Source organism: Eumetopias jubatus, unplaced genomic scaffold, assembly GCF_037043125.1.
Source record: "Eumetopias jubatus isolate StellerSeaLion01/CBP00866 unplaced genomic scaffold, mEumJub1_p1.0 scaffold_5, whole genome shotgun sequence".
In the NCBI taxonomy this organism is placed as follows: Eukaryota; Metazoa; Chordata; class Mammalia; order Carnivora; family Otariidae; genus Eumetopias; species Eumetopias jubatus.
Genome location: NW_028274811.1, coordinates 55,213,447 through 55,235,148, shown reverse-complemented (window position 1 = coordinate 55,235,148; position 21,702 = coordinate 55,213,447). Strand labels below are relative to the sequence as shown.

Genomic DNA, 21,702 nt, shown 5'->3' with positions numbered 1-21,702 from the left:
GGTTTTGGAAACACTGGTCACACTGTTAGAGCATTCAAATGAAAAGTGACCACAAACTTAAAAATGCCTTCCACATGGCAAGCAATGCCACATTTGAGGCAGAACAAATTGCAAAGTCTCTCACAACAAACGGGAGGATTTTGAAACTTAGGAGATGATGGTCCCTGGTTCTTGCATGCAATGTAAACTACTGTCAAAAGCTTCCAATTAGTGCAAAGAAGAATTGTTTCATATGAAGCAATATGTAATTCAAGGAAAAACAGAAGCACCAAGTTTAACAGTAAACAACACCAGGTTGAGAAAAACACCAGGTTGCCTTGAAATATCACTGTCATCCTAAAGGAGCTGATGAGATCACAGCCTCAAGCCCAGCTAATAAGCAGGACCAGGTCACTATGATAATGGACATCAGGGACTGTAGACTCCAAACTTCAGGATTTTGTCCCTAACTCTGATTCTGAAGAAGCATGTGATAGGTATTTGTGTAGTTAAGTATGTGTTAGTGCTGGGAAAACAAAGTTATGGACACTTCATGTCGTGTTCTCTTTTCCCCCAAAGGTTGTTATTAAATCAGTAGTGTATATTACACTAGATCATGTCTTAGAATTGAGGCAATATCCTAACACATCCCCCCTTATAGTCCTCTTAAAATAAAATATCATATAGTACATCTAGCACAAAAGCTATTAGACTGGCATAGAATTTTATACCATTCTTGACCTCCTTGTGTAAGCAAATATTACACTAATCATGTGTTAGGAAAGAAGAAATATTTGGACAAAGGAGAAAACAAAAGGAGTAGGTATTTCACATTGGAAAAAAAGTATGGTATGTATGAAATTGCCATTTCCACGTCACTTACTTCCAAGGATGGTCTGCGGTTTGTTCTTGTTGTATTTCTCTTGGAATTTCTGGTAAAGAACATTAGAAACACGTAAAATGAGATTAAATTCCATCTGACTACAAAAATGTCCACCCAGTTACATAGGATTCTTATCGATATCATTTTTGTTATCTTATTTCAAACAAAGAAATATTTAAAGCAAAAGGCATTAAATGCACTGAAGAGGAAAATGGCATGATAATGAGATGTGCAAGCTGTAAAGAAGGCGTGCCTCATGAACACATATCATGAATATCCCAGCTCTGTTACAAGTCTTTGGGGAACCAGAAATCTCCATCTCATGGGTCCAGACCGCAGCTGAGAGAGGAGCCCCTATCAGCACTGCCTTTCTCCTACTTGTTCTTCCTACTCTTGGCTACCCCTTCTGCCTACCGGCCACAACACCCTGAGGTATTGAAACATCACCCATAACTATGTGACCAGACACAAGATCTGTTTCAATTGGCACAGAAGTTGGAGACTCCAAGGTTCCCTCTGAAGCGTCATCATGCTCACTCGCATACATTTTGGACGTGACTTTAGAGTGGGAAAGAAAGGAAGAGATGTGACCAGATGCATCCATTTTCTCAAGCCCCCTCCCAATCTCAGAGACCATTCCTTTATTCCAGGGGACCTCACAGTGTGGTCCCAGGACAGCAGTACCACCTGGGAACTTGTTAGAAATACAAATTCCTGGACCCCACCCAGATCCTACTGGGTCAGCAAATATGAAAATGGGGCCCAGAAATCTAGTTTTCCCAGGTCCTCCAGGTGATGTTGCTATTTGCTGATGTTTGAGAATTACCACTCTAGGCTTCATATACATACACTTGAGGTCCACACTGGTAAACCAAGCAGTTCTCAGTGGAAATACTAACCCACTTATACCTTATAACACAGGCGGCCATGTTTGAGCTTTTCCTATTTCCAAAGGTGGATAGTTCAGGAAACAACTACGCACCCTGAACATGTGTGTTTTTTTTTTTAATCACTATAATGATCACTTTAAAAACAAATATAGACAGTAATAAAAGAATAAAACCTAAACAGATAACAGAAAGCAACAAAGCTACATATGCATAGGTAAAAACAAATGACAGATTACCTTGGTACACGGAGGGGCGGCGTCCTTACAACCCTTGTGGACGTTTGCATTACAGTCTGAAAGACAAAAATGAGGAAGACAGCACTGTGCTTTTACTGGTCATCATAAAAGTAGCACACAAAAATATTTAGAAAACATAAGGAAAAATATCTAGATCACATGTAGTCCCACCCTTGAGCACAAGCACATGGTTAATATTTTCATTTCCTTGGAGAGATTTTCCCCCTTCTGCACAGAGTCTTACCAATTACAAAACCTGCAATCATGCATGATAGACACTTCTGTGTCTGCCTGAGAACTCATTTACTACTATATGCCCTGCCCTGCAAGGGATTTCTGATATCTGGCTGGTGGCAACTGCCCATTCCCGCACCAGGGAGAATGCCTTGCAAGACGGAAAGAAAGAAAACAAACTCATAACAATGCTGAAAAAAGTCCTGTCAGGCTCCAGGAGGAATTCCTGCTAACTTCAGATAGCCACATTAAAAGAGACAAGTTGGCCGCTTGCTTGTCTTCCTCTACACAACACGTGGCCTCAATTTCACTAAAAGAATGGAAGAGTTTGCCTGCTCCTTTCTGCCCCCGGCTCAGAGATCCAGGCTGTCTTCACAGAAAGCCGCCCCTGTGCGTGGGGACTGCTTTTTGCCGGGCTGTTGTCTTTCTGCCCTCGATCCCCACCAGCCTCCACACCGCCGGCCATGCCGCTCTCGTCTCACCCACCTCCACACAGTAAAGGGGGGAGCCTGCAGCTTATCACAATTTTCATCAGAAAGAATCCTTTCTCGTGGGTAGAAGGTCCCATTTAGGTCGATCCCAGCCGCAGTGGCAAAGTGCCTATAACCCACTGAGAAGCTAACTCAACTTCATCCCGCTGTAGGTCTACAGAGGCATTTTAGCCAATACCTCAATGGCTAATGAGCAGAGGTCAGGATTATCCACGTGCTGGTCCTGCTGGCAAACGTGGAAATCAGACTGCTCTCTCCTCATTGCAGAACAAGTGAATGAAAGGAAAAGGGGAAGAAGTAGAAACTATGAGATAACACAAAGTTAGACAGAAAAGTCACAGGAAAAGAAAGCCACTGATGATTATTAACTCTAGAAACAGAGAGGAAAAACTTAGATATTTGAAATGTATTTTCCTTCAGAGACACAAAATGGACATAAAATAGGACCAAAAGGCCACAAAGGGAGTAGAGGACCTGATATTAGGCCAGCACGATAAGAGGGAGATGGAGCTTTGGGGGACAAGAAAGCAGAAAGTGGACCCAACGGAGAAAAATCAATTTAACCAAAATATCAAAGCAGCACTGGGAAATTAAACTTGAAAGATTCCCCCCTGAATGTAGAGAAAAAGGAGGGTATAATTATAAAGTAGAAGATGTCCTACAAAAAAAGGTAACAGAGATCACACTTCTCCAAGGAAGAAATCAGAAAAATTACATCAGAAGCAATAGTCAAAGCTACAAAGGACAAAAACTTTTATCGAACTAAAAAAGAACTACAAAAGGCAAATCAAAAGGTCTCCCTGTTTTCTAGGAGTTAAACGACACCTATTCTGTAGACATGTTCTGACGGTATCTGTATGACTGAAAAATTTAAAGTTCTCAAGCATCTAGGCAGGACAGGTTACCAACAAAGAAATAAGGTCAGACAAGCCCCCAAACTTTTCTATTGTAATATTCAATGCCCAAAATTCATGGACCAATGTTGACAGGATGTTTGTGGGAAAGATATTGGCCTAGGAATTTATTTAGCCAGATAACTCTTTTTTGTGTGTGAAAGAAGGAAGAAAAGATATACTACCTCCTTAGAGACACAGGTTTCAGAAAACAGATCAGTCCAATAACTCTTTTGGAAAAAATGATTTACCTGAAATCCTACTCAAGACTATTACGAGCAGAATCAAAGTTAAGAGTTCAAGAATCAATCAGCTTTATTTTAAAAAAGAAAAACAAAGAGAAGAAAGCAATAAAACCAGCTAAAGAATCATATCCAAAAAATTTTTGTAAGCAGAGATAGAGAAATGAATACAAATATCAAATTCTTGAAACGGAACACTGTTTTTCAAAGATTAAACATACAACATAAAAATAGTAATTTAATAGCTTAGTATACCAATAGATTCTAGGGGGAAAAAAGGGTAAATATAGGAGAAATTTAAGAATATTCACGTATAGGGGCGCCTGGGTGGCTCAGTTGGTTAAGCGACTGCCTTCGGCTCAGGTCATGATCCTGGAGTCCCGGGATCGAGTCCCACATCAGGCTCCCTGCTCAGCAGGGAGTCTGCTTCTCCCTCTGACCCTCTTCCCTCTTGTGCTATCTCTCATTCTCTCTCTCTCAAATAAATAAATAAATAAAATCTTTAAAAAAAAAAAAGAATATTCACGTATAAGCCTTAAAAGTTACCACTAGTTGATACTACAAGAGCTTATCTTGCCAAGTCCCTGAGAACATAAAAACCAACAATGCATGGTATAAATAGCTAAATCAGACATCAAGGAAAAGAGCAAAGAACTATAAAAGATAGGTGACAGCTGTAAAATTAAATGTAAATAAGAAAAAAAAGTCTTGTTATAAAATAGTATCTCTCAGTTACAGATTAACTACAGCTAAATTAAAGACATATGCCCCAAATTAAAAACACAGAAATTAAAAAAGAATAATAAAAACACAGAAATAGGGAAAAATACAAAGAAAAGGAAAGCAAGAGGAATGTTAATTTTAGAGAAGGTAAAAATCAATGCCAAAGGCAATGAATGAAGGGTAATTTTATGTTTACGAAAGCTAAATCTGCAATTAAGCTGTGATTTGTGAACTTCTGTGCACCCAGTAATGTAACATCTAAATATAAGCAGGGAAATCTATCTATAAACAAAAATAATTTTATAGAAATATAGTATTTATAAAAAACTAGAAACTCAGATTTTAACAAAGAAGAATACAAACACCAGAATTTTGAATACCTATATTACGTTTTGTTTTCTATCATGTTAAGATTAGAAATAGTAACCTTCATAATTAAAAACAAAAATACACGCATAAAATAGGATTTACCAGTAACAGCTGAGTTTACATGTCAAAATCTGCCCCATGTAAAAAAGCTTAATAACCAAAGTTTAAACCCGCAACACTCCTCTTCTTAAAAACTATGAATCTTAAAACTTTTTTAAAAACTGTGCGTTAAAGAGGAAACTTTACATATACTCATACTGATGCTAGAATGTAAGACAATAATCTAAGATGTGGACAGTATTGGGGTGCCTGGGTGGCGCAGTTAATCGTCTGACTGCTGATTTCTGCTCAGATTATGATCTCAGGGTTGTGGGATTGAACCCACACAGCCAAAAAAAGATGTGGACAGTGTTACATGCAAAAGAATGCCACCGACCACATTATTTGTTGTGGAAAAAAATGAGAAAAAGTTAAACGTACACTAAGTAAGGAGTAATTAAACACATTTCATATCAAATAAAACATGAGCATAAATAGCTAACGAGAATGAACTCCATTAAAATATGAATAGCCATCTTCTCTAGTTAGTAAGATTTGGGATAATTTTAAATTTCTCCTTAAGCCTTTTATCTTTTATGAGTCCTATTGCATTTAAAAAAAATGACTTTTTTTTTTTAAAGATTTTATTTATTTATTTGTCAGAGAGAGAGCACAAGCAGGGGGAGCGAAGCAACAGGCAGAGCAGAGGGAGAAACAGGCTCCCCACTGAGCAAGGAGTCTGATGTGGGACTCGATATCAGGACCCCGGGATCACGCCCTGAGCCAAAGGCAGCCGCTTAACCAACTGTCCCAGTAATGACTTTCTTAAAAGCCAAATACATCCTCCATATTTTCAGCCATTTCTGCCTTCCACTCAAACTTCCATGGCCATCCACTTGACCAACTTTTCTGTGAACCAACATGTTCTGTGCTACACTACAGTTTACCTTTCAGTGAGCCCATCTCCCTCCCTGCGAACCCCTGCCCCAGTTTTCTGTCTGTCGTTAACTACACAGGAGTGCCCAAGGGCTGGGCTTTGTGATAGCTGCTGCAGGGGATACAGAAGCATCACTGTATCATTTTAGTCCTTGATTTTAGGGCTCTATTTTAGTAGTTAAATATCAAGAGGTTGTCCATAATCCAGTATGAAATGGAAGAGGATAAAGAGATCATACATGTGGTGCACAAAAATTCTGGACACAGTGGTCAGGGAAGACCTCCCAAGATGAGGTAAGAAATCAAGACAGATGCAGAAGAGTTGGGAGAAATGAAGAGGAGGGAGATCATCAGAAGCAAAGGGTCAGAGACGGGAGAACACACTCAGTGGGAGGGAAGGACAACATGCCTGGCAAGGCCTCTGGCTGTAAACCAAGGCTGAAGAGGGAACCAACTGTAGGACCATTTGGCACAGAGGGCACCTAATGCATCTCTCTGCAAAGTGTGGGCTTAGTCCAGGAAACAGAGAGAGAAAGGTCCTTAAGTGGATGTGGGTAGATGACAGCAGTGTTTGACAAAGACTAACGTGGTACAAGTACTTATTCAGAATAAAGGAAGTGAAGGAGTGAATGGTGCTGAGTCGGGGGGCGGACAACAGGGAAGAGGGATCAGCATGCCCAAGGTGTGAGCTTGCACCATTAACACAGAAGGAAGGACAGCCCTTTGGCATGTGGATGGTGAGGCTGGTTTTTGCCTTGTTGGTCTGGGAGACCAGAAGTCTCTGGGAGATGCTGGCCACAGATAGGGTTGCTCTGAGTCACTGTGTGAGCCAAGCACAGGGTAGTCAGGAGAGGGCTGATAACGTGTTATCTGAACAGACCTGAAAGAGGGGAGGGGGCCATCAGTCCCCCTGGCTGATCTGAGGGAGGAGCATTGCAGGCAGAAGGAAGAGCCAGGAAAGGCCTTCTGGCGGTAGCATGTCCGACCCGTTGAGAGAACAGCAAAGATGCCAGGGCGGCTGGAGCAGGGGGAGGAAGGGGCAGAGGACAGAGGGGGAGACAACAGGGCCTCGCACCCACTCTCGGGGCTTCTGCCGTCCTCGGGGCTTGACAGGAAGCCCTGGAAGATCTGGAACACGGGGATCTGTGCCTTCACAAGCTCACTCGGCTGATATTTTGAGAACAGATGCTTTTAGAACTGTGCCATTTGTGCTAAAAGTACAAGGAAACCAGTTAGAAAGCTATTGAAATGGTGGCTTTAGCCCAGGGTGATAGCAGCAACAGTGTGAAAGGTGGCTGGCTTTTGCACATGTTGGGAAGACTGAGCCAAGGGGAGTTCTGAAGGACTCCACGTGGGATGTGAGAGAGAAAGAGGCGTAAAGAAAGACCCCAAGCTCTTTGCCATGAGTATGTGACTGGCGTGCTTGAGCTGCCATGAACAGAGAGGATCAGCCTGCATGTGGGCACAGGGGTGGGAAAGCAGAGCTCCACTTTGGACATGCAACTTTTGAGAAGCTGTTTAGATGCCCCAGTGGAGACATCAAGTAGGCAGTGAGATATGCAGGTCTGCGGTTCTGGGCGCTGTCACTTATGGACAACAAGCACCGACTCTAACCATCACGGGTCACTGCTCGGTGAGCTGTCAAATCATACATGCAGCGCTACAGTTAGGGTTTGTGTAAAGATGCTTAACAACGGCCCTACTCTCCAGGGGCCTGGGTGGTACAGTCAGTTGAGCATCTGACTCTTAGTTTCAGATCAGGTCATGATTTCAGGGTCATAAGATTGAGCCCCACATTGAGCTCCATGCTCAGCACAGAGTTGGCTTAAGACTCTCCCTCTCCCTCTCCCTCTCCCTCTGTCCCTTACTCCCACTAAAATAAATAAATAAATCTTTAAAAAAGCATAAAACAAAAAACAATGGCCCTACTTTCACAGAGCTTACTGTCTGGGGATGCAAAATGCAAAGACAGCACACGCTGGGCCCAAGAACTTACTGGAACACTGGAATGACTCCTTCCCCAGGAGCGTTTTATCACAAACCGAACACTGTAGAACCCCAGAGAATGTTCCAGGGACAAACTGATGGCGGCTCAGTTTCTCTTTCTCTTTGGCATCCTTGCTTTTTGTCTTCAGATACAACAGCAACAGCCAAGTGGGGAGAAATGAGAAAAGACAAATGCTGAGAGCCAAAGTACTTACGGAAGCCATACAGAGTCTCTACATTTTCTGTCTGAAGGTAAGGACTGCACGCGGAGGAGTGCAGGAATGCCAGAAGGAATCATGGCCAGCCTACCGTGTCTCATAACAAATGTAGAGGTCTCCGAGTACGTGTGTACAAAAATCTAAGATCAGTGACTTTAAAGGGCAAGTGGAAACCATACTAACTGCCGAAAAACAGAACCAGCTACATTTTAAACACAGTGGGCACAGAACTTTAATTACCTTAGATTTATTCCGAGGGCTTGTCATCCTATTCATGAGGAAGCTGAAAGTTCGGCTCACTTTGTATTTTTCAGACTCTGACTTGGCAGGTATAATGTATTTATCCCATTCTTCTTCCTGAATTCTACAAAAAAGAATCTGTTACCATGGCTTACCAGGACTTAAAGAGGGAATAAAAAAACAACATATATAATACACACACACACACACACACACACACACATATATATGCACACACACATGTGTGTATATACACTTTTTTCCTCAGATTTTAATGGTTATTCTAAAGATAAAGATACAAGTTACTAAAAATGTATCTTTTTTTTGAGGAAGAAGTAATTTGTTTATTGAGGGTAAGAGGGTGCAAGCAATATAAAAATCAAAAGCTTATCTGATTTTTCTTTCTCTGCTTCTCAAATGGGGGTTGGATTTTATTTGTACATTTTCTGAGGGTCCCGATCTGCTCATGGAATCCTTTATACAGGGGGAAGCTGTGGGACAGATTCCTAAAGAGACCCTTCGGGAGAACTCTCATTGGGCGGGCGGGAGTGTTGCTCATGTTGCCTACTTCTTTCCCTTCTGCTTCATGTGTATTACAAAATAGTCATTGCATGCGATGGTGAGCCCAGCAATTAGCAAGAAGCAGCTCTGGAAGCCCACTTTGCCGTCTCGGCACTGGTCCAGGTCCTTCATTATTTTGTCCACGGCCAGAGGGTCTTTTTGATTTTCCAAAAATCCAGGGAACTCCTTTTCCATGAGTACTCTCAGGTCCTCCTTTGTTAAGTAGCCTTCATCCCCAGCAAACTTGTGAAACATGAACATCATGGTTTCCATGGCGTGTTCCATTTGAGATGGCATTTTGGTGAGGTCTGTTGAAACCTTGGCCTGAGGCGCGGCGGGGACGATTGGCTGGCTGGGATGCACGGCCAGTCTACTAAAAATGTATCTTATAGATGGATAACAGATGGATGGATGATAAAGCAATCATCTCAGAATGTTATCAATTATAAAGTCTAAGTGGTAGACATGGGTATTCAGCATATAATTCCTTCAACTCTTCTGTAAACTTTAAATTTTTCATAATAAAATACTAGAGAAATAAAGGAAAACTTAGAATTTTACTCTGCAAACACTCATCTCCCTATTTACTATGCCAACAGAAATTTCCAAGGGCACAGAGAAGGAAAATAACCAGTAATAGGAAACTGGATTTTATTTATTTTTGGAACATAGAGATAATACTCAGAAGATACACATTTCCTTTGATAACACAGCCTGAGAAACAGGCTGCCTGGCTCTTGGTTCAGTCTTTCCCACTCAACCAGGCTATTTGCAATCTGAGACTCCCTAGGTTGTAAAAGAGAGAAGGCTGTTGAGACTTCCCCACAATAAAAGGCAAGCTAAAGATAATGGTATCGAATCTGTGAACACACTGAACATTTATTTTCCCCTAAGCCATATAATCATTCTTTAGAAAAAAACAAGTCCTATCTATGACAAGTTCTATTTCCTCTGAAACTTTCTGATAGCCTTATATTTCTAACATTATCACAAAAAGACAGAGAGAGACAAAAAGAAAGAGAGAGAGAATATATTAAAGATCAACCAAATATCATGTAAAACCAAGTAACACTTCTGTGGAACATTCTATAACCAAAGTCTCTTCCACTTCCCAAACTTCTCATTCATCCACATTAGATGAATAACATTCATCTCTGGGATATACTTTTCAAAAGCTATCATATTACTGATAAGCACCAAAATATATGATCACATTTTGTGACAATGAGTCCAATGACAAATCCTAGGACTTCAGTTTTTTTCATCTGATTAATGACAGGTTTAGACTTACAATTATTTCTAAGGCCCCTTCCCACACTTAAATATAATATGTACTTACCCGATACATATAAAATGGAATTTTAAGTTAGTTATTTATATTAGATATAGATTATTAATATAATTATTTGTGTAAAATAATCGAGAGTTCAAACCTATGAATGCATTTAGAAAAGATGATAAATGGCTTCAGAAGTGCCTCTTGGTCATGCAGATCTAAAGGCACAGGCAGGACAGTGTATGTCCTGCTAACTCAAATTCAGCATGATAAGTGAAAGTGGGTTTGCTACCTAGGGAAAACAGCTCAAAAAGCCGGAAAGGAAAGAGGACAGATGGAACTGAAGGTACCCTATGACTACTCAGAGTCACAAAAGGAGCTTATATACTTTGTTATTTCCTGTCTAGTTCCACAACCACCTCCTTAGATAACTGACTGGTTAATATATTTATAAATTTCCATACCTCTTGTTTCTTAAGCATCCTAATTGGCAAAACTCATGACGTATTATTCAACAGCCTCGCTTTTGGAATGGAGGGGAAAAACAAATTTGAGACCTTAGAAAGAATGGTCTCTGGAACACCTTCTGTGACCCCACCAAGTGCCTTCTAATGTCTATGTCAAGAACAGTCTGGTGAGGAGACCTCAGTCACAGAATTAAAGAATGCTAAGAAGTCCTCCCCACTACCTACCTCCCAGCAGAAACACAACTCTACTCTCTTAAAGATCTTTAAAAAAAAAAAAAAAAAAGATTTATTTATTTGAGAGAGAGCACTAGTGAGCATGAGAGTGCGAGTGGGGGTAGGGGCAAAGGGTGAGGATCTCAAGCTGACGCCCCACTAAGCACAGAAACTGACTGGGGGCTCGATCTCATGACCCTGAGGATCATGACCTGAGCCAAAAATCAAGAGTTGAAGCCTTAACCCACTGAGCCACCCAGGTGCCCCTCTACTGTCTTAAATAAAAGAAAATTCTGTTTATCCAACTCTTTTCCCAATCCCCTATGCTACAGAAGACCATATTAAAAACAATGTTTCAGTTTTGATCTAAAACCTTTAAGTGGATCACAATTTTCCTATATCCTATATATTACTACAAAATGATATAAAATCATACCATTTAACTCTTTAAACTTAAAGGCTGAGAAAACCTGAGACATGACCAAGTAAATAAAAAAATACTGAAACACTCAATATTAAAAACTAAGAATGGTCATCCCACATGGTAGAAATGTGAATATTATGGACATGATCCACTGTCACATTACGAAAATGAATAACATAGTATAACCTCTGGGCAAATGTAGAAGGCTGGTTGATTCCATGTTTCAAATCTAACAATACTATATTCATCTATGTTACAATGAGTTACGTTTAAGGAAGAACTAAGAAGGGAAAAATTGCCAACTAATTTCACAACAGATTTTAAAAAGCTTTTCAATTTATAAGAATCTGGAAAAAAAATTCATTCTTTTCAAATCCGAGAACAAGATACCTAAACTCTATCATCAATTTGATGACCAATGAAATCATCTTCAAAATAGTTTTACAAACCCCATTCCTCAGAGATTCTCATGGCATTACCTTTTCAGTGAAGATTTTAAGTATCTTAAGAATATGGATCCTTCTCATCTTAATCTTTAAACCTATAATATCTATAACTTATTTTTCAGAGAACTGAATATCTAAGTATTAAAAGGAATTCCCAATATCCAAACTGAAAATAGACAAATGAGACTTTTCTGGACATTCAGATGCTCATTTTTTAAAAAATAAATCAAGTAACAAATGTAATACATTTAAGACAGATAATGTCGATAAAAAACAGTCACGCCATATAATTGTTAAGAAGTTGGTACACCCTGTAAAAAACATTTTTTTAATTTAAAAAAGAAGTTGATACACCCTGAAACCAATACCACAATGTATGTTAACTAGAATTTAAGTAAAAACTTAAAACAAAGAATTATATACTTATAATGAAAGTATTAAACTGTATTTGTCAGCTACTGTATAAACTAACATTTTTGGAGAATTAAATACTACTATATTTTGTACTTAAAAAGAAAAGATAGAGATGAAGTGTCTGTTCCTACAGAAAAGATCCTACAAAGTCTGGAGTGATCCCCCTTTTACCTGTCTGCATTCTTTCCCAGAAACTAAGTGATTAATATAAATAAGAGAATTCCAAAGAAGGCAGAGCCCTCAAGTTCAACATGACTAGCGCAAAGCATTAGCAATGGTCAGGGATCCTACTAGAACACCCAATAAGGTATTGTGCACAGACTAAATGAAATGAAAGATCTACTCTACAAGATACACCGGGGATATGACTGAGAAAGTCAGATGCTTTCAGGATGTAGACCAACACAGGCTAAAGAAGAGAAAAAACAGAAGTGACAAAATAAGAAATAAGAAAGGAATACTCCTTACACATACCATCCAAGTTAAAATACTTTGTAGGCTAATATTTAACCAATTACGACACTGGCTTTTTCAGTCTTAAGTCCCTCTCCTAATGGAGAAAAAATATTTTTGATTGAAAAAAAAATCTTTACATTAATCCATTACTTCTCCAATAGTTAAAAAGATAACAGGGAGAAGACTGTTAACCAAAATGATAACCGAGATGATGATCAAATTGCACAACTGAGTAAACTGCCTACATGAGTACCCAATGTACCCAGTGTAAATGTAAAGACACCCAATAGGTCAGTTATTGCTGCTTTTGCTATCATCACTGTCCCCATCATGGCCATGTCCTCTTCATCATCATCCTATCAATAAAGGGTATCCTTAGTCTTCCTATTTGTATCACTTGAAAATTTCTATTCTGGTCTCAAACAAAATACGAATGAATGAACAAATGGAGGCTTTTTCTAAGTGATACTTTTTTTTTTTTAAGGAATTAAAGATTTATTTATTTTTAGAGAGAGAGAGTGGGGAAAGTGGGGGGGAGAGAATCTTAAGCAGACTCCCCACTGAGCACGGAAACTGACCTGGAGCCTGATCCACATGACCCTTAGATCATGACCTGAGTCAAAATCAAAAGTCAGAGGCTTAACCGAATGAGCCACCTGGGCGCCCCTTTTTTTATCTAAAATTTAAAACAAAACAGTCCGTCTTGATATATATTAAAAAGTTCCAAAGTTTTAGCATTATTATGACCCACATTAAAGCCCTTTCACTCTTTTTCACATTGTCTCCTCAAGCCAAACATTTATGTCATTTCTGGCACTGGTTTTGCTTATAACCCCAGGACTATTTCACAGTGTGACTTATGAGCAGTTACTCAAGACCAGTAGAACTCAACAATCCTGCCTGCTTGCTGGTCAGCTTCCCAAGCCTGACTCCAGCAACAGTTTTGCCTTCTGGGGAAAAGAGAAGCTGAGGTTTCAAGCTTTCAGATCTGCCTGTCAACCAGAAAACTGTGAATGCTTAAAATACTTTCTCTATCACTTATTCTTTCTTTCAAAGTTAACCAAACACTCTAGGCAATATTCCATAAGGAGATATAGCAGAGGTAGTTACGTACTTTCTACATTGGATCAACCAGGGGCCTGTTCCCATAGCAAGTCTTCTTGTCATGGCAGGCAGACGCAGCAAGAACCTAATGCCTTTCTAAAGCAGGTGATCCTCACCCTGTTGCTCTCATTGGTCCAGAACATTGGAGGTGTTTGTCTTTGAAAATAACCCAAAAGAGAATACTCTGTCCCCAGTCCTGAGACCTGCACATCTGGAGACTCACAGAGCAGGCTGTCATACAGATCACAGAGGGAGCAAAGCATTCAGGCAGGCTCATTACACAGAAACCTCTCACAAACTATTGAACAGATCTCAAGATTCATGTGCAAATATTTCCAAAGATGGCAAGCAGACCCTCAGGAAAACTGGAACAGTTAAAATACCTTTTTTCTCTTGGTGGTTCCGGTAAGCTGTAAGCTCTTTGCTCTACAAGACACAGAACAATAAAATGAAAACTGAGGCAGACAAACTAGCAGTCATGTGTTAGTCTAAAATGCACACGCTCAACCGTATTTTATCATTATTCACACCAGCAGTTAGAAAATAATGAGAAAACAAGTCATTTTATGTAAGCAGGGCATTGCTCTGGGTATCTTTATCACCGTCCCTAGTTTGGAGAGAACGGGGGGAGGCCACTATGTGGCAACATTTAATGACTTTATGAAGTTGGCATCAGCAGGAGGCAGCAAACATTTTCAGCATTGCAGAAAATTAGTTCTGTCATTTTGGATATTTCTCATTAGAGCTTTCATCCCTTACTTGTAATACTAATTCATTCCCTAACATACAGAATCAATCCATATGTTAGCTGCCTTTTAGGGAAGCTCAAAAGAAAAGTCTCGAAGGCCAGCATAAAGAAGAGTCCATTTTAATATAGCTGCAATGCCTTCATAAAATCCTAGGAGCAGCCACTTCAGAGATGTGCTTTGTGGTAGGAAAGGGAGAATCACTTTCCCTCCTGGACCTGGGGGTAAGGGAGATGGGAGATAGAAGAACAGTCTCAGGCAAGAAGCTGAGCACCATCTTGTTTCCAGAAGTGGAGTGCTCATCAGAGCAGAGACACTGATATAGACAATGAGAGAGAACTGAAGGACACTGTAGAGCACATCATCTACAGAGCAGGGACAATTCCTTTACCACCATAGTCCAGAAGAGTGAAGAGGCAAAACCAGTTTGCAAAGGAAAGTGCATCAGATACATAAGGAGGAAAACTAATTAACACATATCCCCTGAAATGTGTAAATATCAATGTTCAATCTAATACTACCTTGTATGTAACAAAAAATCTGCTTTGAAGAATTTGAAGGATTTTATTGCCATAAATATTAAATATTCCTCAAATTAATTCATGAGCAGAAATCATTATGCTTATTGTAAACATGCTGAGATGCCAAGAGATTAAGCCCCATATCCAAGATAATCAAGCTAATAAACTAATGGAACCAGCCTCAGGCAACTGGACAAAGTCTAATAGGATTCCATCTAACAGTGCACAACGATTTTCAGAAGCACATTCACTTCACTCCTCAAATTCTTAAAAGTAAAACACTTTTGTCCTTCTTGATGAGGTTATAATTATTGAGAATATTCCTGTCTATCTAAACACACAATGTACCAGGGGAAATTACAGGATAGGATTTTGTTTTGTATATACAAGTATTAAATAATGTTGCCACATCATCGCACCCTTGGCACCCCAAAAAAACATGAGAAATGATAATAAGTAACCTCTTGGAAATGACAAAGATGAGAAAACATCACAAATAAGAATAAAGAGGGATAAAACACTATCCTATTTTGTATATCTACTTTATAGCTCATATATAGGAGCTTCCAACTGGGGTGAAAGGAGACTTGGATTCTGTTCAAATAGAGAAAATTTTTAGCACTATTCCAAACACATCGGGAAGGAACTTAAAGTAATGTAAATGTCAATTTAACTTTGATTAATCTAAATGAACTAAACAATGAAACGTCACATCTTTGAACTAGTCAAGCTTTCACTCTTGTGCTTTGATCACACCTACAAACACACACACAGAGTTAAAACTATTCCCTCTTCTTTAAGAGCTAATTTATTCTTCATATACCTATGGTTTACCCATTGGAATCTTTGTGCATTTATTATGTAGCTTCAACCTACATTGCCTATTTGTGATTCTTACCTTCTGGAGACGGAACTTCATTGAAATAGCCCTATTTTTAAATATACTGTCTAAAGGTAAGATTTTATTAACAGAAAAGCCAAAGGAATTGATGTCAGTTTTTTTATTCTAACTCAAATGCAAAGATTTAAGGATTGTATGTAAAGCAGATATCCTTCCTTATTCATTAAAGAATTCATAAATCAGGGCTTTTTTCCCCATAAACAATCAATTTCCTCTCAGTCATCTGGTCAACAACTTCAAACTTCTGAACTGACTTTATTTTTTTTTTTTTTGGTCTGAGTTTGTTTGTTTTTTTTTTTATGTTATGTTAATCACCATACAAGACATCATTAGTTTTTGATGTGGTGATCCACAGTCCATTGTTTGCGTATAACACCCAGTGCTCCATGCAGTACGTGCCCTCCTTAATACCCACCACCAGGCTAACCCATCCCCCCTCCCCCCTTCCCTCTAGAACCCTGTTTGTTTCTCAGAGTCCATCGTCTCTCACGGTTCATCTCTGACTTTAAAAACTAGTCACACTACAGATATAATGGCAAGCTACCATTTTGCACACTACAAAGACTTAGAAACATTTTCTAAATAGTTAAATTATGAAGTTAGTTCCCTATCTAGGACCATCAGTGAAAAGATGTCAAGGTGCCATTAAAGGAATCCTAACCTAAACCAAGGTTAAGGAGACCTGGAGATCCCAGAAAGACTCATGATATATCTATATATCTATCTATACATTAAAAAAAAAAAAAACCAGGGCAAGTTTAATCCATCTTTTTCCTGTCCTCTCAAGGTGGCTGTATCTTTTCTTTCTCTTAGTCCTTTTCTTCATTCCACGTTCCAAAAATTTAAATCATGTTTACTTGCTTTCTCCTCTTCCAGCAAGGATTCCCAGAAAGAAAAAGGAAAACAACAACAACAACACAAAACCTAGCACTTGTTTTGTGCTCTATGTATCTTCATTCAACAAATAATTACTGAACACCTCCCATATGTAAGTCATTGTTTTAGGATGGCAGTTCCAACCATAAAGATTCTGTTGTCAGTATTGCTTCACATGGCATAAAAATGTCAACAACAATGTAATGAAGAATAAGTAAAAAAAGAAGAGAAAAAAACTTGTGAAATAAATTCTATTTTAAATATTCTATAATAGGAAACCACAAATACTTGGGCACATCTTGCTTTCTGAGTCTTTTAAGACTCTTAAGGATAATAGGCAAGTGAAGCATTAATATATTAACAAACATTTTATTATCATGCTTTATATTACATATGGACATGAATACTACCAAATATGTCTTTAAATATAATTACTACAAAATATATTATGTACAGAAATACCTTTGTTTCAAAATAAAGTAAAAAATTGGAATTGTGGCTGAAAGGAGATACAAGGGCAGCTCTGAGTTGCCCATAATTATTCTGTTTATTAATCTGAATTCAGTTTTGAAAATCTGTCAAGCTGTAGGTTTATGATGTGCACACTTTCTAAAAGTGTATAAATTAAACTTCTATTGTATCAAAGTTTTAGTTCTGGTTGTTTACATTGCCCCAAAGAATGCCGAGATACATTTACTGATGTTTCAACTCTTTGCTTTTACTGCAATTCTCTCAAGTCCCTTGCTAAATACAGAAAGGGAACAAATCTATTTTGCTATGCTTTGTTTTAGTTAGATTTCAGCAATTTACACATAGGGCAAAGTAATTTTTTATGATTTCCTGAAAATCCTCTAAAGCTCTCATAATGATGAACCTAGAATAAATTCTCATTTCCACTGTCCTTGAGGAAAACACTTCGTTCAAAAAATAAAGCAACAGAGAGGTATGTACATATGTGTATTTTCATCAAAATGAAATCTATATCTTGACTAATATCCAATGAGAAAAGGATTTTGCTAAGCCTAGAAAAATCAATTATGAAAATGAAATTGAAAATTGCCTGCTACTTTTGTGTATTTTATATACTTTTGCTAACTGAAAATCTGCCCTGGAATAGAATGCTCTCAAGACCAAATGGTAAAGAATGCTTACCTTCACTAGAATTGCACACTGTAAAATCACGCACCAACCGAGCTTTTCCTAAAGAAATTTTGGGTGATGAGCAGGAGTAAGAACGTGAGCGGACTCCAGAAAGCAAGGATTCCTAAAAGAAATCATACGAAAGTTTTTTTAAAAAATTCTACAGAGGACTTGAAAGTATATGTTCACCACAAATGTTATTGAAACAGCATCTCTGTAAAAAGAGTTAATGTGAATCTTACTGATGTAACCTCATTTTTTGTTTTTCTTCACCTACCACAACTTTTAAAATTTTACTGTCTTTTCAATACATTAGTAAACTTGAGCTTCCTGCCCCATATATACTTTAAAATGCAATTATGACATTCTAATCAAGTTGGTTGAAAGTGAAAAATTATGTCAAATGATTTTTTCTCTGCATATTCAACAATGAGTCACTTTTTTTCACCTCTGTTATCAGGCAGGGGTGTTTTTTGGGGGGGGGGGGGTTGGTATTTTACACTGTAGTATCCAAGCAAAATTCCATATTAATTGATAGCTTTTTATTTCATAATTATTAGAAGTTAGAAGAATTGCCACTTACAAGGGTTTTTTTAACATCCAAACAGCTATTTAAATTTATAATGTTAGCTGCAGCCTCTCAGGAAGAATGCATCAGGTCAATGTACAATTCCTCCCAGTCTGTGCCCACCTTTCAAAAAGCTTTCCATATAGCACTTCCTGAGATGGTATCTGAATTTCACTGATTTATGTACCTTTAATTTTTTTAAGTGACCTATATTTTTGTTACTGTTTTCACAATTATAGACTGTTTCTATCATTATATTTGCAACATATGTGACAATGTAAGATGGCAAGATAAAACATGGTTATCTGACATGTTCTGGAAAATTTAAATGAGTATGCAACAGAACACCAATAAAGCCATTTATGGTACCCGACTCTCGTCCAATAGGGACCTAGTGGCCTTTCGACTGATCCCATTCATCTGTTTTTAAGATATCACTTAGAGATAAAATAAAGTCATGCAAAATTTGTTACTGAAATTAAGCCATTAGCAACTATCCTTCACAAGCACTGGTAGCTTCTATTCTCCCTAAGTGAAAACATAGTTTCCCTAAGTCCACTGGTTTAGTTAACAAGCCTGGAGGAAAGCTGAAACAGAAGCCTGCCCCCAACACAAAGGGCCTTTGGCCTTGGCTCCTGAATGTCTGATTAGGGAGGGCCCGCTGGTTCTAGACATCAGACAGCTTGAGCTGTCCTATACCCTTAATGGTGACTAGTCACAGAGTGCCAGAGCCAAATGTCACCCCCTGCATTTAAGTCATGTATAGTAATTATTTTTCATAACCATGGAACTTTGAAAATTAGCCAGAATTCTTTGGCAAAAAGTTACACAGGGCAATTACAGAGGCAAGGCAAGATACATTTTATAGGACGGAGTCTTACTGAAAGTGAACAGCATGAACTGATTCACAAAGACTGAATTACTTTTCCTTCCAAGTAATGAGAACTTTTTCACAATTCCATTCAAAATGCAAAGAAGTATCTACATTAACAACCATACCCATTTCTTATCATCCAGAAATACCACATGACATTCAGGTTCAAAATATCATGACTACTCTCCAGGCCTCAGAGCTGAGGGGAAGGATTCAGGAACTGCAGTCAGAAGGCCTGGATTGAGTACTCAATCTATCACCAAGCGGGGGCAACCTGGACGAGACATCTCATCTCTCCAAAACCTCATTTACTCAAAAATTAAAAGTAATACTTATATCCCAGCTAAGAGAAAATTATAAATTTCGTATTATGTCTAACTCATGTTTTAAATACTGCAGAGTACACTACAAAAATAAAGCATTATCATAACCACCAGATATTCACAGTAAGAGAAATTTGGACACAGCACACATTGTTTTATGGGAGTAAACTTAATTTAAAAAGAAAACAAGTGGACAATAGAAATCGAAAAGGAAGAAAACACATGTGCAAACACAAAAAGGCTTTGTCTTCAAGGTTGGAAGAGTTCATTATTTAAAAAAAAACAAAAACAAACAAACAAAAAACAACCATAACTAAACTGTAATGTGAAAAACGTATATGAGAGAAAAGTCCTCTCCTATGGAAAAACTGACAAAGTTTATGGTGTCCCACATTAGTTCGTGTAGCCAGAAATGCTCAACAAATATCACCTTTGCCTGTAATATTACTTACCTTATCATCTGAGCCAAGTAAAAATGTACTTGAGCAAACAAGATCTCTCCCTCTGCTGAAGGGATGCTGGCAGAAATCATTATATAAAACAGCAAAATTTTCCAAGTATGTGAAAGATTGTATGTACTGATGGTGAATTAACGAAACATAAACCCACCATTTTAAGGACTATATAAATTAAACAGAGTGGGAGAGATTAAAAAGACAATCAGACAGCTCATGAGTTTCCAAAAAAAAAAAAAAAGTTCACACATGTGAATGAAACATAATTTGCCCTTTGGATAGAGGTGGACTGCTTTAGATAACATAGCTTCCTAAGCTTACAATAAACAAAATTAATACTAATAAGAATACCTTCAACTGCAGGTTACTTGATAAAGAAAGGGACTCTGTCCTGGAGATACTAAAATCTGGTTCAGTGGTGGTCTCAAAAGAGTCCAGTTCATCCCCACTAGGAATCCCAGTTCTTGAGGAACTCTGAGACACTGGAGTGTAGCAAATGTGTGACCGCTCAGAATGCCCTTCCCCTTCACTGTCGGCATCCAGGGCATCGAGGCTAGAACTAAAGCACAGAGGAAGTAAATAAATAATCACGTAAGCCAACAGACTGACCGACAGACTTGCTGGTTTCTATTTCTCTCCATTCAAATTCTCTCCTTGGCAGAAGGTGCAACGGATACTCATTTAAAACGTTTCTAACAAAATTTCTATCTAAGAGATTTTCAATTTTATCCTCCCCCCACCCAAATCTCCTCCTTTTTAAATAAAATGTTATGTTTCCCCAAACGAACATTTCCACCTAGCAGAAACCATTGCGAGTACTCTAAGAAACAAAACCTGGTGCAAGCTAGTACTATCCTATTTGTTTTATAAATGTAATTACTACAGGCCCTAAGTAGTTACCCTTCGAATATTAAAACTGTGCAAGAAACAGAACCCCACGGTTGTTTGGGAGGCCTCTGGGGGATGGCAAGTGAAACTATGCAGCAGGGGACTAGAAAGCTTGGGCAGTGAGACATGTTCAAGGACAGACTGCAAAGGTCTCACATCCGAGTTGATGGCAAGACCTGAGTCAACATGAGTCAAGTGGGCTCCCAAATGTGTCATGTTAGATTATCATTTTTAGAGATTTTAGCTGAGCAATCCACCTCAGAAACAGGTAGTACTTCTGCTCAACGACCGCTGTTCTTTCCTAATTTAACTTTAATAACCAGTAAATTAAAAGGAAAGAATGTGACCTTCCACATTCCTGGCTCATTCCGTAACATTTACATTTTAAACCACTCAAATTCTAAGGCCAAGAGCGTCCACGGGCATGTGAATGCTGGATGCATTTTTAAATGTATTTTTCTTTCATTGTTGCAGTTCTGGAGTTAAAATTTTAATAACACCACAATGAAACCATCTTGATTATGAAATATGATGCAGAAAGTGAAACTCTGAATTAATCCACTGTGGTTATTTTTCTTAAAAATCCATAAGCTATTTAGTGCCCACTGAATATCCATGTAATAAATTATGACACTTGCCAAAGAGACTATAATACACATGTCTCTAATACCAACACTTAGGTTACTCTCG

General features: G+C 38.5%; 1 protein-coding gene and 1 pseudogene across 1 annotated transcript in view; both read right to left on the bottom strand.

Moving 5' to 3' along the window:
• Positions 1–21,702, bottom strand: part of ARHGEF28 (Rho guanine nucleotide exchange factor 28) — a 116,367-nt gene that overhangs the window by 69,205 nt on the left and 25,460 nt on the right. Inside the window, exons 4-10 of the mRNA XM_028089635.2 lie at positions 20,476–20,683; positions 17,917–18,028; positions 14,104–14,146; positions 8,360–8,483; positions 7,912–8,044; positions 1,989–2,044; positions 863–911 (exon numbers count right to left, since the gene is read on the bottom strand). Of these exons, the coding sequence (XP_027945436.1) occupies positions 863–911; positions 1,989–2,044; positions 7,912–8,044; positions 8,360–8,483; positions 14,104–14,146; positions 17,917–18,028; positions 20,476–20,683 (725 nt within the window). The remainder of the gene's footprint in view (positions 1–862; positions 912–1,988; positions 2,045–7,911; positions 8,045–8,359; positions 8,484–14,103; positions 14,147–17,916; positions 18,029–20,475; positions 20,684–21,702) is intronic.
• Positions 8,732–9,232, bottom strand: LOC114198257 (protein S100-A10 pseudogene; annotated as a pseudogene).